The sequence below is a fragment of the Phoca vitulina genome, unplaced genomic scaffold (genome assembly GCF_004348235.1).
Source record: "Phoca vitulina isolate PV1807 unplaced genomic scaffold, GSC_HSeal_1.0 scaffold41, whole genome shotgun sequence".
Classification (NCBI taxonomy): domain Eukaryota; kingdom Metazoa; phylum Chordata; class Mammalia; order Carnivora; family Phocidae; genus Phoca; species Phoca vitulina.
Window position 1 is genome coordinate 5,890,302 of NW_022589744.1, and position 13,231 is coordinate 5,903,532.

General features: G+C 50.4%; 1 protein-coding gene across 2 annotated transcripts in view; it reads right to left on the bottom strand.

Annotated features, from left to right (window-relative positions):
- Positions 1-12,806, bottom strand: part of FAM20A (FAM20A golgi associated secretory pathway pseudokinase) — a 48,184-nt gene extending 35,378 nt beyond the window's left edge. Inside the window, exon 1 of one of the 2 annotated variants that reach the window (XM_032429375.1) lies at positions 12,760-12,806. Coding sequence is in view for 1 of the 2 variants with exons in the window: in XM_032429374.1 (XP_032285265.1) it covers positions 11,722-12,113 (392 nt within the window). In the remaining variant the exon portion in view is untranslated. Of the gene's footprint in view, positions 1-11,721; positions 12,114-12,759 lie in introns of those variants that run through there. The other variant, XM_032429374.1, reaches the window with a different exon arrangement.
- Between the last annotated feature and the right edge of the window lie 425 nt (positions 12,807-13,231).

Genomic DNA, 13,231 nt, shown 5'->3' on the forward strand with positions numbered 1-13,231 from the left:
CCAGGGGTCCTACACAGGGTCAGCTGCCCAAGGCTGAAGCCAAAGATGCTGCTTTATATCCAAACACATATTGACTGGATGTCTTTCCATGGGAATACTTGGGTCAACCTCTTACTGGCTGTAAAGACCCGTCCTTTTCTACGGTGAACTAATTACAGACGTTTAAAAGAGCTTCAGGAAGTAGAAAGGACTCTACATATTCATGCCGTTAATCATATTAAGTTATTATCACAAATGCCCTGGAGATAAATGAACAGATAATGGTCCTTGGAAATTTGCTTATAAAATACAGGCTCTTAATACACCTGAGAAGTGAAAACAAATTTTCATCATTGTTCTATTATGTTGGTTCATAGGAAAGGAAGCGTTTAAAAATTTACAGAACAAGGGATGCCTGGGTGGCTCAGTCGGTTAAGTGTCTGCCTTCGGCTCAGTTCATGATCCCAGGGTCCTGGGATCGAGCCCCACATCGGGCTTCTTGCTCTGCTGGGAGACTGCTTCTCCCTCTCCCTGCCGTTCCCCCTGCTTGTGCTCTCAATCGCTCTCTGACAAATAAATAAATAAATAAAATCTTTTAAAAAAATTTACAAAACAAGTTTTAAACACTTGGTGAGATGATGCTGCGTCCTGGACCCATTCAATCAGACTGTCTGTGGCCCTGGGGAAGATTAGGACCATCGTGGGAGGGATGCAGGGAGACAGAAAGCCCAGTGTCAGCTTCGGACCTCAAAAATGATCTCCAGAACAAGGGGGAGCTTCAAGTCTGTCCATAACCAGGTAGAGTAGGAAGAGTCTGAAGGAAGAGCTAAACAAACACTTGGCCCTAAGGAGGGGATTGAGGCTGTCTCGTCTGGGAGTGAGAGAGTTTTCAAGGGCTTGAACAGGGAGGCCCAGAGGCTTCATGAAGCTGGAAGAACCACAGTGGGAGGAGGGGACAATTTCAGAGATGACTTTGCCTGTGCCCCAGGAGCTGAGGGGGAGCCAGGCCCAAGCCAGCAGATCAGCCATGACTCTTCCCCATCAGTTACCTCTGTATTAGTCTGCTCAGGCCGCTGTACCAAAATACAGCAGACTGGTGCCGCTTAAACAACAGAAATTTATTTCTCATGGTTCTGGAGGCTAGAAGTCCAAGATCAAGGTGTCAGCAGACTTGGTTTCTCCCAAGGCCTGTCTCCATGGCTTGAGGGTGGCCGCCTTCTCTGTGTCCTCACATGGCCGTCTCTCCGTGCATAGGTATCCCTCGTGTCTCTCCCTCTTCTTTCAAGGACACCAGTCATAGTGGATTAAGACCCCACCCTTGTGACCTCATTTAACCTTAATCTGAATTATCCAGTCTCCAAAACCAGTCACATTCTGAGGTGTACTGCAGGTTAGAACTTGAACATATGACTTTTGCGGGAACATGACTCAGTCCGTAGTGGCTTCTTTTGATTTTTGAAGTGTGATTTTTGAAGGGTTATGTTAGACTTCTTTCTCACTGACATATGGGGCTGGCTCTTGCCACTTATAGCCGCTGGCTCACTGCCTGACAATTCACCAGCAAAAGGGACCTCCTCTGAGCCTTTGCTCAGTGGAACACTACTAAGTTATTAGACCACCTCCTCTCCAATGGCCAGGGGACCTGAATCTCCCCAGATGGCCTTTGATCTATCTTGGCCAATGAAATGTAGCAGAAGTGACACTTAGCAGGTTCTGGCCAGGACCCCCAGGGGCTGTGCGCACGTCTCCTCTCTCTTGGTAACTTACTACCACCATGTGATGAAGCCCGGATTAGCTGACTGGGGGATGACAGGCCATGGAGAGCCACGGTCATCATCTCAGCCAAGGTCCCAGATAAGGGACCCCAGGGGAGAGGGCACATCCCAGATCAGCAGAACATATGCAGCAGTGGACCATAGATGTTTCAGTGAGCCCAGCAGAGGCCAGAAGAATACTCAGCTGAGCCCAGCCCAAACTGCTCACTTGCAGAATCATGAACTAATAAATTGTTCTTGTTTTTCCTTTTTTTTTTTTTTTTAAATGGTTCTTGTTTTAAGTCAGTACATTTTGGAATGATTTGTTGTGCAGCAAAAGCAAACAGTATATTAGCCCTAAAAGATGCTCTCCTATGCTCAAGGAGCCAGAAGCATTGGCAAAGCCATGGTGGGGGGGCGTGGTCATTAGCAAGTGCCCTGCTCTCATTACTGATAACAGCTGGGGGGTGGGGCGGGGGCACATCAATTTGAGAGAAAAGAAGAAAAGACGTTTACTCTATTTCCACATATTCCAAATCAGTGGTTTTCACAATTTTTCTAGAAGTGGAACCTTCCTTACAAAAGAAATCTTACACAGAATCCCCAATGTTTAAAACAAACAAAATGTATAATTTATCATTATAAATCTAAGTTACAGGGTGAAATATGTAAACTTTTTTTTTGTAAACTTATTTTTAAAAGCTAATCAACAAGAATGAGAGGGGTAACAGGATTATGAACTCAAGCATTCAAACTTGGGGGTAATGGAAGACAGAAATAGTCTTATTTCAGTACCTGATTAATTTCCACACATTGTGTTGGTAGTAGAGCACAAAAAATCCTGATCAATACACATAAGTAATGGGGGTGGGAGACCGTTTTTAACAGCTCACCTTGCAATCTCAGAATACTCCTCAATTAAACAAAGATAGGAGGAGAGGGCATCTGTCCGCATAAATTACCAATGTGCTGGCACATGCATAACACAATCAGGTGTGAGTTTTCTCATCTTAAGATCATCTTAAAGTACACTCTTTCAAGACGAAAATTAATCAATCATTTGCAGAACCTGAGAAGCACCTCCTGAAACCCAAAAGTTCATGGAGTGCACCTGGAAAATGACTGCCCCGTATTTTCACTCTGATAGACTTTGAAGAAGAAATCTTGGTCAAAGATGTGCCATGCTTGGAAAACAGAGCAGCCAGGAGCCTTCAGGGATCACAACTCACCCTCTTCGTTTCTGAAGGGAGGCAGGCCTGAAGAAGGCAAGCGATTTCTTCAGGATTGACACACAGACGTCTTGGCTCCAGGTAGAATCTCTTTTCAGGAGACAGACATGAGCCCATGAATGAGCTGGGTCCACATCAGTTTCTTCTTTGGGCTCCCATGAAGGGAGTAAGGTTGATTTAAGCCCAAATACATAAAGATGCCTAGCTTCTTGGGAGGATTTTAATGGTTGGTATAAAAAGTCTGCACGTTAGGAATTTGTTATAAATGAATTTGGTTTTATTTTTATATTTTTATATTTTAAGATTTATTTATTTGAGTGAGAGAGAGCAGAGCGCAAGAGAGCACACACGAGCTGGGGTAGGGGGGTGAGGAGCAGAGCGAGAGGGAGAAGCAGACTCCCCCCTGAGCAGGGTGCCGGAGGTGGGTCTCCATCCCAGGACTCTGGGATCACGACCTGAGCCGAAGGCAGTTGTTTGACCGACTGAGCCACCCAGGCACCCCCGAATTTGGTTTTAAAAAGCCTTAATTATGGGGAGACTGGGTGGCTCAGTTGTTAAGCGTCTGCCTCGGCTCAGGTCATGATCCCAGGGTCCTGGGATCGAGCCCCGCATCGGGCTCCCTGCTCAGCGGGAAGCCTGCTTCTCCCTCTCTCACTCCCCCTGCTTGTGTTCCCTCTCTCGCTGTCCCTCTCTGTCAAATAAATAAAATCTTTTTTAAAAAAACCAAAAAACCTTAATTAAAACTCCAGAACAGTGTCCACAGGAGTCAGAAAGTGCCTTGCGCTTAAGCTGAGAAACTTTCCAGCATCACTGGTCAGGACTGTTCCTCCAGGACCCCTGCCCACCCAGTGTCACTTTGGGGGATTGCTCTTCCCCACACTGAGCCACCTGCCTGAAAGGAGAGTTTCCAAGGCTCCGCCTCCCTGACGCCAGTGATTGGTTGAAGGGTGGGCAGCCGCCTCAAAGGTGGGCCAATCATAGCTCTCTACAGCCCGGCTGTTTTCTCAGACCCGGCCAATCAGCATCTCTCCTCAGAATCTTTCTTTTTGGAAATCGGAGAAACCCTTTTCTCTCCAGTCCTAGGACTGTTGGGACACGAAGCGGCAGGAGGGGATTCAAACTAGGGAGACAGAAAGGACACCTGCCCCTGCTGAGTTTTGGTTACTGGAGTCTCTACATTTCCTTTTCCAGCTTGCATTACTTTGAGTTGGGTCTCTGTCACTTGAAACCAGCGTACACTTTTCAAAAATCTTAAACTATTTCTTAGGGAAATAAACATATGCACAGAATGCAAACTTGGCATAAAATGTAAGGGAAACACAGACCTCCTCACTTGAACTCAGTGGGGTCCAAAGACCCCGTTAAAAATCCCCCGCAATGGAACAGTATTTAATAAGGGGCTTGATTTGATTGTGGTTGGTCTTTCTCTAGCGTCTCTGACTGCTCAGAGGGGCACAGAATGCATAAAAAAGCGGCTACTGGTTGTGCATCATTCTTAATTCAGAGCGAAAAACACGAGCTGAACTGTTAAGTGCAGACAAATACACGATTCCTACAGAATTTGCAACTGTTCAGCCATGGAAGAAAATGAGTCAGAAATAGAAAACTCCCATTTGAACTGATGAAACGGATACCCGTGGGACACTTGAATTGGCCAGGAAAGACCATTTGTCCCCGCATCTAGACTCCCCTTTTCCGGCAGCATCATCAGACATATTTCCCTCCGACCCACGAAGCTTGCCCAGGGATTGACAGCACGTTTGTTATCTGCGTGCTGGCCTTGACTTCCCAGGGCCAGACAGCGCTGATTTGCTTTTGCCAGCAGAGATCTTCTCTAAGTCCCCAACCTCTTCCAAGTTTTCTAAAATTCCACCTCTCCCACGGCCAGCTTTTTTTTTTTTTTTTAACAGCCCAGCTTCTTGGTCCATGGGCCACGTGCCAACGCTCCTTAAGTTTCTTTTACTCTCCATAGTTTGCTGAATTTTATTACATGTTCTTGGCTGCTTATCCCCTCTTCTCTGTTCCCTGCGGCTTCCCAAATGGAACTGGTCTGTTACTAGGGGATCCAATAAATTAGACCTTTTTCTGACTCTTAACTTTGCCTCTTGCCCAAGCCAAATTCTACCGGCCGCCCCCCGTGCTTGGCCTCTGAAGTCCTGGATGCCAGCATCTTTCTGGCTCTCAAACTCAGTCTGTCCTGATTTCACATTTCAACCCTAGCACATTCTGCCAAGTGACAGGGCACAAAAAGAGGGAAGCGTTTTTGTTGTTGTTGTTTCCTCCTCGCTGTGGCTTCCATTAGGCATATATCTGTGTGAGCCTCCAACAATAGGCTCACAGATGCTCCTTTGCCTGGTAACTTCTGTTCCACTCAAGTGGCAGCTATTGAGAATGGCATCCCCCCTCGGCTTTCAGCCACATGCAAGCCTCCTTCAGCGGAACCCACAGGCTCTTGTCAGCCTCCCGCTTAATGAATAATCACAAGAAAAACACAGGTCGGCCTCTGCCAAGGGGCAGCGCAGGCATTGCTTTGGCTAAGTGGGGGTCTCTGTGCTTCCCACGTGCTTTCATGCAACACTTCTTGGCTGCTCTTCTTCAGAGAGGACAGGAAACTAAGGAAGTTCCCTCCTCCTGGCACCTGACACCTTCTCAACTCTGCTTCAGGGCTTTTTTTTTTTTTTTAATTGACTTTATTTAGGCTATTGCAATAAAGAGAACACCCACCCCAGATCCAAATTTTAGGATGTCTCGGTAGGGTGGTTTTGTCTTAGAACTTTATAGGGAGGAGTTGGAAGTTATAGGTGGGGTGATTTTATGGTTGGCGTTGTTTTGGTTTGAAGCTTTTTTTCATATGACGTAACAGGCCATTTACTAACAGCCCCCAAATCCTGATGTTGTCTGTTCCCAATTATTTGCTCCACTGGCTCCCCCTAGGCGCCCCCCCCCCCCCATGAGAAACCATGAAACAGATGTATTACCGAGACCACGTGCAAGCCGGGGGCTTTTCATGCCGGGAGCAAAGGGCTATTCATTCTCACAGGAAGTTCCAGACAGCCGCCCTGAAGCTGGATGGGGCCCCATCATAAAAAAATAATATGGTGCTATATGGGGGGGGAACCGTATAGTCAGGGAGGGACCAGAGTGGGTTGAGGCAGTCGGAAAAGCCTTTCCAGAAGAGGGAAAGCGAGGGCCTGTGGACATCAAAGGATGCACAGCGGAGATGCTGATGGCTAGGCATGCATTCCAGAGCCAGACCCTCTGGGTCCAAAGCCTGCCTGTGCTTTGCTGGCTGCCTGACTTTGGAAAGCAAGTTATGCAACCTTCTTGTCCCCAGTTTCTTCTACGAAAGGAAACCAAGAGCAGTACTGTATTTGTTTGCTATTGCTGTGTAACAAACTACAACAGACCTCCCGGCTTAAAGTTGCGCCCGTCCGTCAGCTTGCAGAGTTAGAGGTCAGCTGTGTTCTCTGCGCAGGCTCTGCAAGGCTGATGTTCAGCTGTCGACCAGGTCGAGTTCTTGTCTGGAGGCTCTGGGGGGAAAATCTGCTTCTGCTGTTGGCAGAATTGATTTCCTTGTGGTTGTGGGACTGATGGCCCTGATTCCCTGCTGGCCATCGCCTGAGGGCCAATCTTAAGTCCTAAGTGTCCCTTGCCACGTGGTCCCCTCCATCTTCAAGTCGGCAATGGTCCATCAGATCCGTATCATACTTTGAATCCCTGACTTTCTTTTCTTCCATCAGCTGGAGAAAACCCCCTGTTTTTTTTTTTTCTTTTTTAAAGATTTATTTATTTATTTGAGAGAGAGAGAGAGTGTGCACCAGTGAGGGGAGGGGCAGAGGGAAAGGGAGAGAGAATCCTCAAGCAGACTCCCCGCTGAGCATGGAGCCCGATGCTCGGCTCCATCCCAGGACCTTGAGATCATGACCTGAGTCAAACACTCAACTGACTGAGCCACCCAGGTGCCCCCAAACTCCCTCCTTTTAAAGGGCTCCTGTGATTAGGTCAGGCACACCTGGATAATCTGTCTCAAGGTCAACTCATCTGGGACTTTAATTACATCCATAAAATCCCTTTAGAGCAGGAACTAGATTAGCATTTGGTTGAATAATGAGGAGAATGTGTGTGTACACCAGAGCTGGGAATCTAATGGGGCCATCTTGGATTTTGTCCACCGTATGCACCTCCTTCTAAGGAAACTGTAAAGCCCAAGTTAGCAAGTTTATGTGACGTACCTGGGCCAGACCAAGCATGTTTCAGGTAGGGGGTGTGCATGCAAATAATTAGCCAGTTGAGTTCCCAGGACTGATGAGAACTTCGCGCGGTGAAAGGAGAGTGTTGGGGGTTGGGAACAAGGGAACAGCTGACTGACGTCCTCCGGTGCTTGGCCGAGGGACTTGATTTTGATATACTTGGACATAGGAAATGCCTGTCCTCCTTGGACGAACACCCCTGAGATCCTCCCTGATTTCAGTCTTTGCTGCGGTAATGGCGGCAAAGACCGGGCTCTGGAATGAGGGAGAAGGGACCCGAAAATGGCCTCTGGATCAACCCTCTCAGAAACCATCTGTTTGGAGTTTGTGGCCCTGAGAAGACAGGAGAGATTTCCTCCAGCTACAAGCCCAGGGACGCAGAAACCGCTAAGATAATAGCTCTTCCCAAATCAGTCAAGCAAAGCTCTAATTGGAAAAGAGAAATGGAAGTCAAGATTCCTACTCCCTCTGCTAACCACACACAGGTCTGGTCGAGGTCCATTTGCAGACCGAAGGAAGCCATTTCCTTTCTTAGCCTGGCATCACTGGCAGAAGAATCAGACAAGGGGCTGAGGGCCTGGTGACTCTGGGAGAAAGGCAAGTGGCCACCATCCAGAAGGAAGAATCTGGACATTTAGCTGCTTGGCGAGTTGAACCGCCTGCTCCAGATCAATGCATGCTCCACATGGTCTGGGGCCGGCTGGAGACCAGCAAGAAAGAGACAAAGAGGTGCAAGTGAGGGGAGAAACAGAGGGGGTGAGAATAAAGAGAATGTATTTTTCATTCCCAGATGCCATGGTGGGAAGAAGCATTGCCTTCAAAACCCCCTAGACCAGACAGTTCTCATTTCCAGCTGACTTCTTTTTCATCTCTCCTGGCTCCTTCTCCCCTCCCCTCCCCCACCCTGCCACCCCTCCTCTATCTGCCTCGCCTGCTGGATCTTCTCAAAGCTTCCCTGGAAAAACTTGAGCCAATTTACTCCCCTTAAACAACTGTCATCTTTGAAAAGCTGCCCAGGCTCTTTGCTGTGATTTTCAAAGGGAAACTCGGGGCTAGGCTTGCTTTCAGTGACAGCAAGTAGGTAGGAGGAGAAGGAAAGACAGGTGCTTCCTGTCTCTGGGCTGGTGGGAAAAACACAGATACACACATCCACGCTTCTGAGAAATGCTGATGTTGTAATTGTAGGAAAATACAACCTTCCCGATACCTGAGGGAACATCAAGAAGGAAAAGCAGAGAGTAGGGAACTTGGATTTGCGTGGTGGCTGCTGGAATTGCGACACCAGGGGGGATGACCCTGTTTGACCTTGCCTGTGAAGACTAGAGGGTTACAGAGGAGCCAACCAAAGCTATGTGGGCAAAGGGCCAGGCCAAGCTGGCCACTTCTGACATGTCAAAGGACAGATGTTGTCTGGCTTGGGCAGCTTGTGGGCAGAGAAGAAACCCAGCCCACAAACCCAGGAAGCCCAGCCTCTAGGAGGTAGATAGCAACAAGGTGAGCAGTTTCCTGTGTGCCAGGTAAGCCCTGCCTTCCGCTGTTACTTTGAAAAAGGAGAAGGCTTCATCTGGCTGGTTGGTTTATGGCCTTGAAGTCGTGCAGACTACATCCCCTTGCTCCTTGCCCTCTCTCTGCTTTTCACTATTCCAGACAGGTGCCAAATACGTCATCATGCCTGATGGAGCCTGGCGTTGGCTCGCTCGCTGTGATCAGCGACCAACGACCTGACAGAAACACTTTCCATGATTGCATTTTTAACTTGGCTTGTGCCACACTTAGTTACATTTTGAGGGAGGAAGGAGAGGACAGGAGGGAAAAACAGTGGGTTGAGGAAGTTTGCAGAATGCCTGAGCTTCAGATAGCACGAGGGAGTCCACGTGGCACACGATGTATCCTTTGCACTTCAACTTCACCAAATATTGACATCAAATTAACAAAGATTGATTGAAAACCTAAAACATTCAAAATGATGTATAAGCTCCATCTTCCACTAAAATCAAAAAGGAACGTGCTGGGGGGAAAAAACAGGTCATTACCTACCTTTTATTGGTAATGAGCTCACGCTGTAGAAAGATAGCTTCCAACTTCATACCATCACTTATTAGCGTGGTGGTTAAAAAAAAAAATTACTCAGACTAATGGTCTCTTCCGGGCAAGGGGTGAAGAATGCTGATTTGGCTTTGGCTTATCTCACTACCTGAAACTCTCCTGGTGTGGCAGATGGCTTGCTGCTACAATTATTTTGGATAGCAGTTAATGTTAGGTAATTATTGGCATGGTGGCATCCATATAGGTCTACAAATCTCTAGTTTTTAAATATTGGCTGGGTTGTGGCTGCAAACAAGGAGGCTTGTCCGTGCAATAGATACACAATTTGTAAGGTCATTCACTGTTTCTTCCTTTGCTGTCTGTTCTAATTATTTGCTTGCACAGAACTCTGGAGCCTTCCCTGGCCCAGAGTAGCCACAGAAGCCCATAACAGCAGGTGTGCGGGCTTCCTCAACACTCCCATGTGCTTCGTATTCGTCAGGGCACTAGCTGGCTTCAGGTAATGAATGACTCTCTCTGACAACAGAACTCTGAGCGTGATTCAAATTCACACTGGCTACTGAGTCTTCCACGTTCCATTTTTAACCTGACATAAGTAATAGCACATAGGCTTATTAGTATCATCCCACTGATGTTTACCATACAGGTCGGGGGAAGGTAGGTGTTCTCTGTGTCTGAGGTCAAGTTTCAACCCTCGAGAGTGCAGCTTCCTCTCCCGTTACAGCCCACAAACCTCACTTGAGATCTCAAGGTATTAAAAGGAAGAGGAAAATAAATATCACAACTGTCACACTCAACCAACCACACAAAACTACCCTGTTAGTTCCGAATAGAGCTAGGTCAGCAGCCCCCATTGGTCGATCCTCTGTTAAATGACCAAAATCATTTCTGGCCAGGAAATGTGTTTTTGTGACACATGATGGTGTGGAGATCAAGCTCAAAATCGATTGTGGGACACGTTGGTGAGAAAGATTTTTTGCTTTTCTGCCAAAATATTCCCCTGGACTTTCCTTCAAAATCCGAAGGAACATAAAGAAGTGCAAGGTCACAGAAATATGAATACATGAATGCTGATCTACGATTACAAAAGCAAGCAACTTTGCTCACAGTCCCCTCATTCTCGAATCTTCTACAGATGTGCAGACAATTTTTCTAAGGGTGAAATTTCCTAGTCCATTGATCCCGACGCCCGCATTATTGATGAAATCAAGGTAATGTTGAACATGACAGTGTCTGAGAAGCAATCTCAAACTGCCTTTTTATTACACACAATTAACAATGAAATGGAGAACCACCTCCTTTCTAATATAAAGTCATCAGCCACAGAGCTGCAATCAAAATTCACCACAGCGATTTCAGCCAATAGATCTCCATTTCGTCCCTTTCTGCTTTCTGAACGTCCTCCCTCCCTCCCTCCCTCCCTCAAGCCACAGCCGGTCTTAGCACTACAGAATAATGAGCAAACAGTTAAATTGGGCTAGCACTGAGCTTCTACCGAGATTTACGGCCTACCCATCCTCCGCAGGGACTATAAAACCCTCCGATGACATCTCACTTTGAAATCTCTTGTATTAAGAAAAGTAATGGGTGTGGTGCAAAAATGAACTCTAGATGTGAGTGATATTTAGACAAGTCTGTACTTCAAAACAGAGTTCTAGCTCATGTGAAGGTCTCTGTCATTAGCTGGGGATCTCAGTATTGACTATTTCTCCCTCTCCAAACCACCCCCCTTCCCGCCCTTTTACAAATACATCTTCTTAATTGAATCCTAAATAGGTCTGGGCTCCCCACCCCCAACATTTTGCTTTGGATTTTTAAAAATTCCCAGGCAGATTTTTATCTCCTCTGTGAAAGCATCCAGAAAAGCCACAGATCCAAGTCAGCCCAGATTACCCCAATGCTAAGACCACCTTCAAGTTAGAGCACTAGCCAGAGGGACAAGCCACGTTTTAAATAGAACAGGTCGGTGACCAGGTCAGGGAACTAAACCGCTTACTTTCTGCCCCAGCTGACCCCTTGTGATCTCTGACCTGGGCAGAGGAATAAGTTAAGAGAATGAGCTGAGTTTTCAGGGAGTAACATTGCTTTCTGGAAGGCGCCCAGGTCTAAAGCTAAGTGCGGAATGCGAAGCAGCTCCGGAGTCGCTCTATTTGGGAACCTATTCTGGAACACCCAAGTCCTGCAGCGGCTTCCCACATCAGGACAAGGAGAAAGAGGGGGACAAGGGCTCAGGGGACAGCAGTGGGGCTCCGGAGTGAACAAAGCTCAAGGCGAGAGGCGGAGAGCCTTTCTTCGCTGTGCCGCTGAAGCACAGAAACTTTTTCTCCCGCCGAGATGCACTCGCGGCTGAACTCTGCCGTCCGCCCACGGCTGCTGGGGTCCGGGCAGGGGACACGCGCGGCGCCGGGCGGGGGCGGCGGGGCGGAGCGCGCGCGGGGGGCGCCCGGCGCCCGGGGTCCTCACCTGTTCCAGCGGGCCACCTTCCTCCGGTAGTACCGCAGCGCCTCCTGGCTGGCCAGGAGCGAGTCCTCGGGCCCGAGGAGCGGCGGCCCCTCCGGGACGCGGTACAGCGGGTGGGCGAAGAGGGCCTGCAGCTTGGAGCCGCGGCCGCCGCGCCGCTCAGTCCCGGGCCCGGCTCGGGAAAAGTTGCGCGCGGCGGCGCGGGGGGCCGGGGAGGCGGCGGCGGCGTCCGGCGCGGGGGGCGAGGCGCGGCGGGCGCACGGGCAGCCCCGCGGGTGCTCCCGGGGCCGCAGCCGGCGCCGCACCTGGGGCCAGAGGTGGAAGTAGAGGTCGGCGGAGAGCAGCGCGCCCAGCAGCAGCAGGGTCAGCAGGCGGTCCCGGCGCAGCCCCGGCATGGTCCCGCCGGGGCGCGCGGGCGTCTCCGGGGACCCGGGGCGGGCGCCGGGCGCCGAGGGCCGGCCGGGGTCGACGGGGCGGGCGTGCTCGCCGCGCGGGATCGCCCCCCCTCCCCTTGGAGGGGTGTCGCCCCTGAAGTTGGGGACCCGCGGCGCGGGGGCTCGCGGTGCTGGCGGGCGTCCCTACTCCTCGCGGAGTGGAGACCAGGGGATGGTGCCTCCGGGCCCCTGTCTCCGGCACCTTCTCTCCCCGCGCCGTCCGCCCGGGAGCCCGCGGCAGGGAAGGGCCGGGGTGAGGCCGGTGGGGGGGGGGAGGGCGCGGGTGCCTGCTGCCCCCCGCGGGCGGAAGGGCGGCGGGGCTGGGGGCGACCGCGAGCGGGAGCGCGGGATGCGGGCGGCGGCGCTTGCCTCCGGGCGGAGGAAGGCGGCTGCGGAGCTTGGGGCGTCTCTCCAGAGGATGCTGTCGCTGGGCGGGCTGCGGCGACTGTTCCCCGCGGCTCCGTCTGCGGGTGGCGGGGACGCCCGCGCCCCCGGCTGCTCGGGGCGAGCTGGTCTGCGCGCCCGACTCCTAGAGGCAGAGGTGACGCCGGGCCTCCCCCGCCTGGCCCCGCGCCCGCCCCTCCGCCCCCTCGCAGCTGGCACCTACCTCTGGCGCAAGCTCGCCAGCCAACTCCCGGTGCCTCTGCCGCCTCTGCCCTTGCACCTTGTCACCCAGCCCGCCTCTCGCGCCCATCCCCCTCGCCCCAGGCCTCCCACTGTCCCTGCTCGGGGCTCAGTCCGGGCACTTTCGGGGACTCGGGGTGTGTGTGTGTGTGTGTGCGCGCGCAACCTTTTATTTTCATTTTCCTTTTTCAGAAAAAAGACAATCCCCCGAAAGTCTTTCTTTAAGATTTGTCAGGTGTGTGTGTGTGTGTGTGTGTGTGTGTGTGTGTGTGTGTGTGTATGTTGTCTTTTCCCTCTTCCTATCTTCCCCCAGGGCACACACTAGGTCCACAACAACTGCATGTCCCGTGCCTGGCAGCTAGTAGGCACTCAGGAAGCACCCACTTAAGGAATAAAAAAGTTTGTTCTTTAAAAATAAGGCACCAATTTTACCTAGAATCTTGGTGATTTCCTGT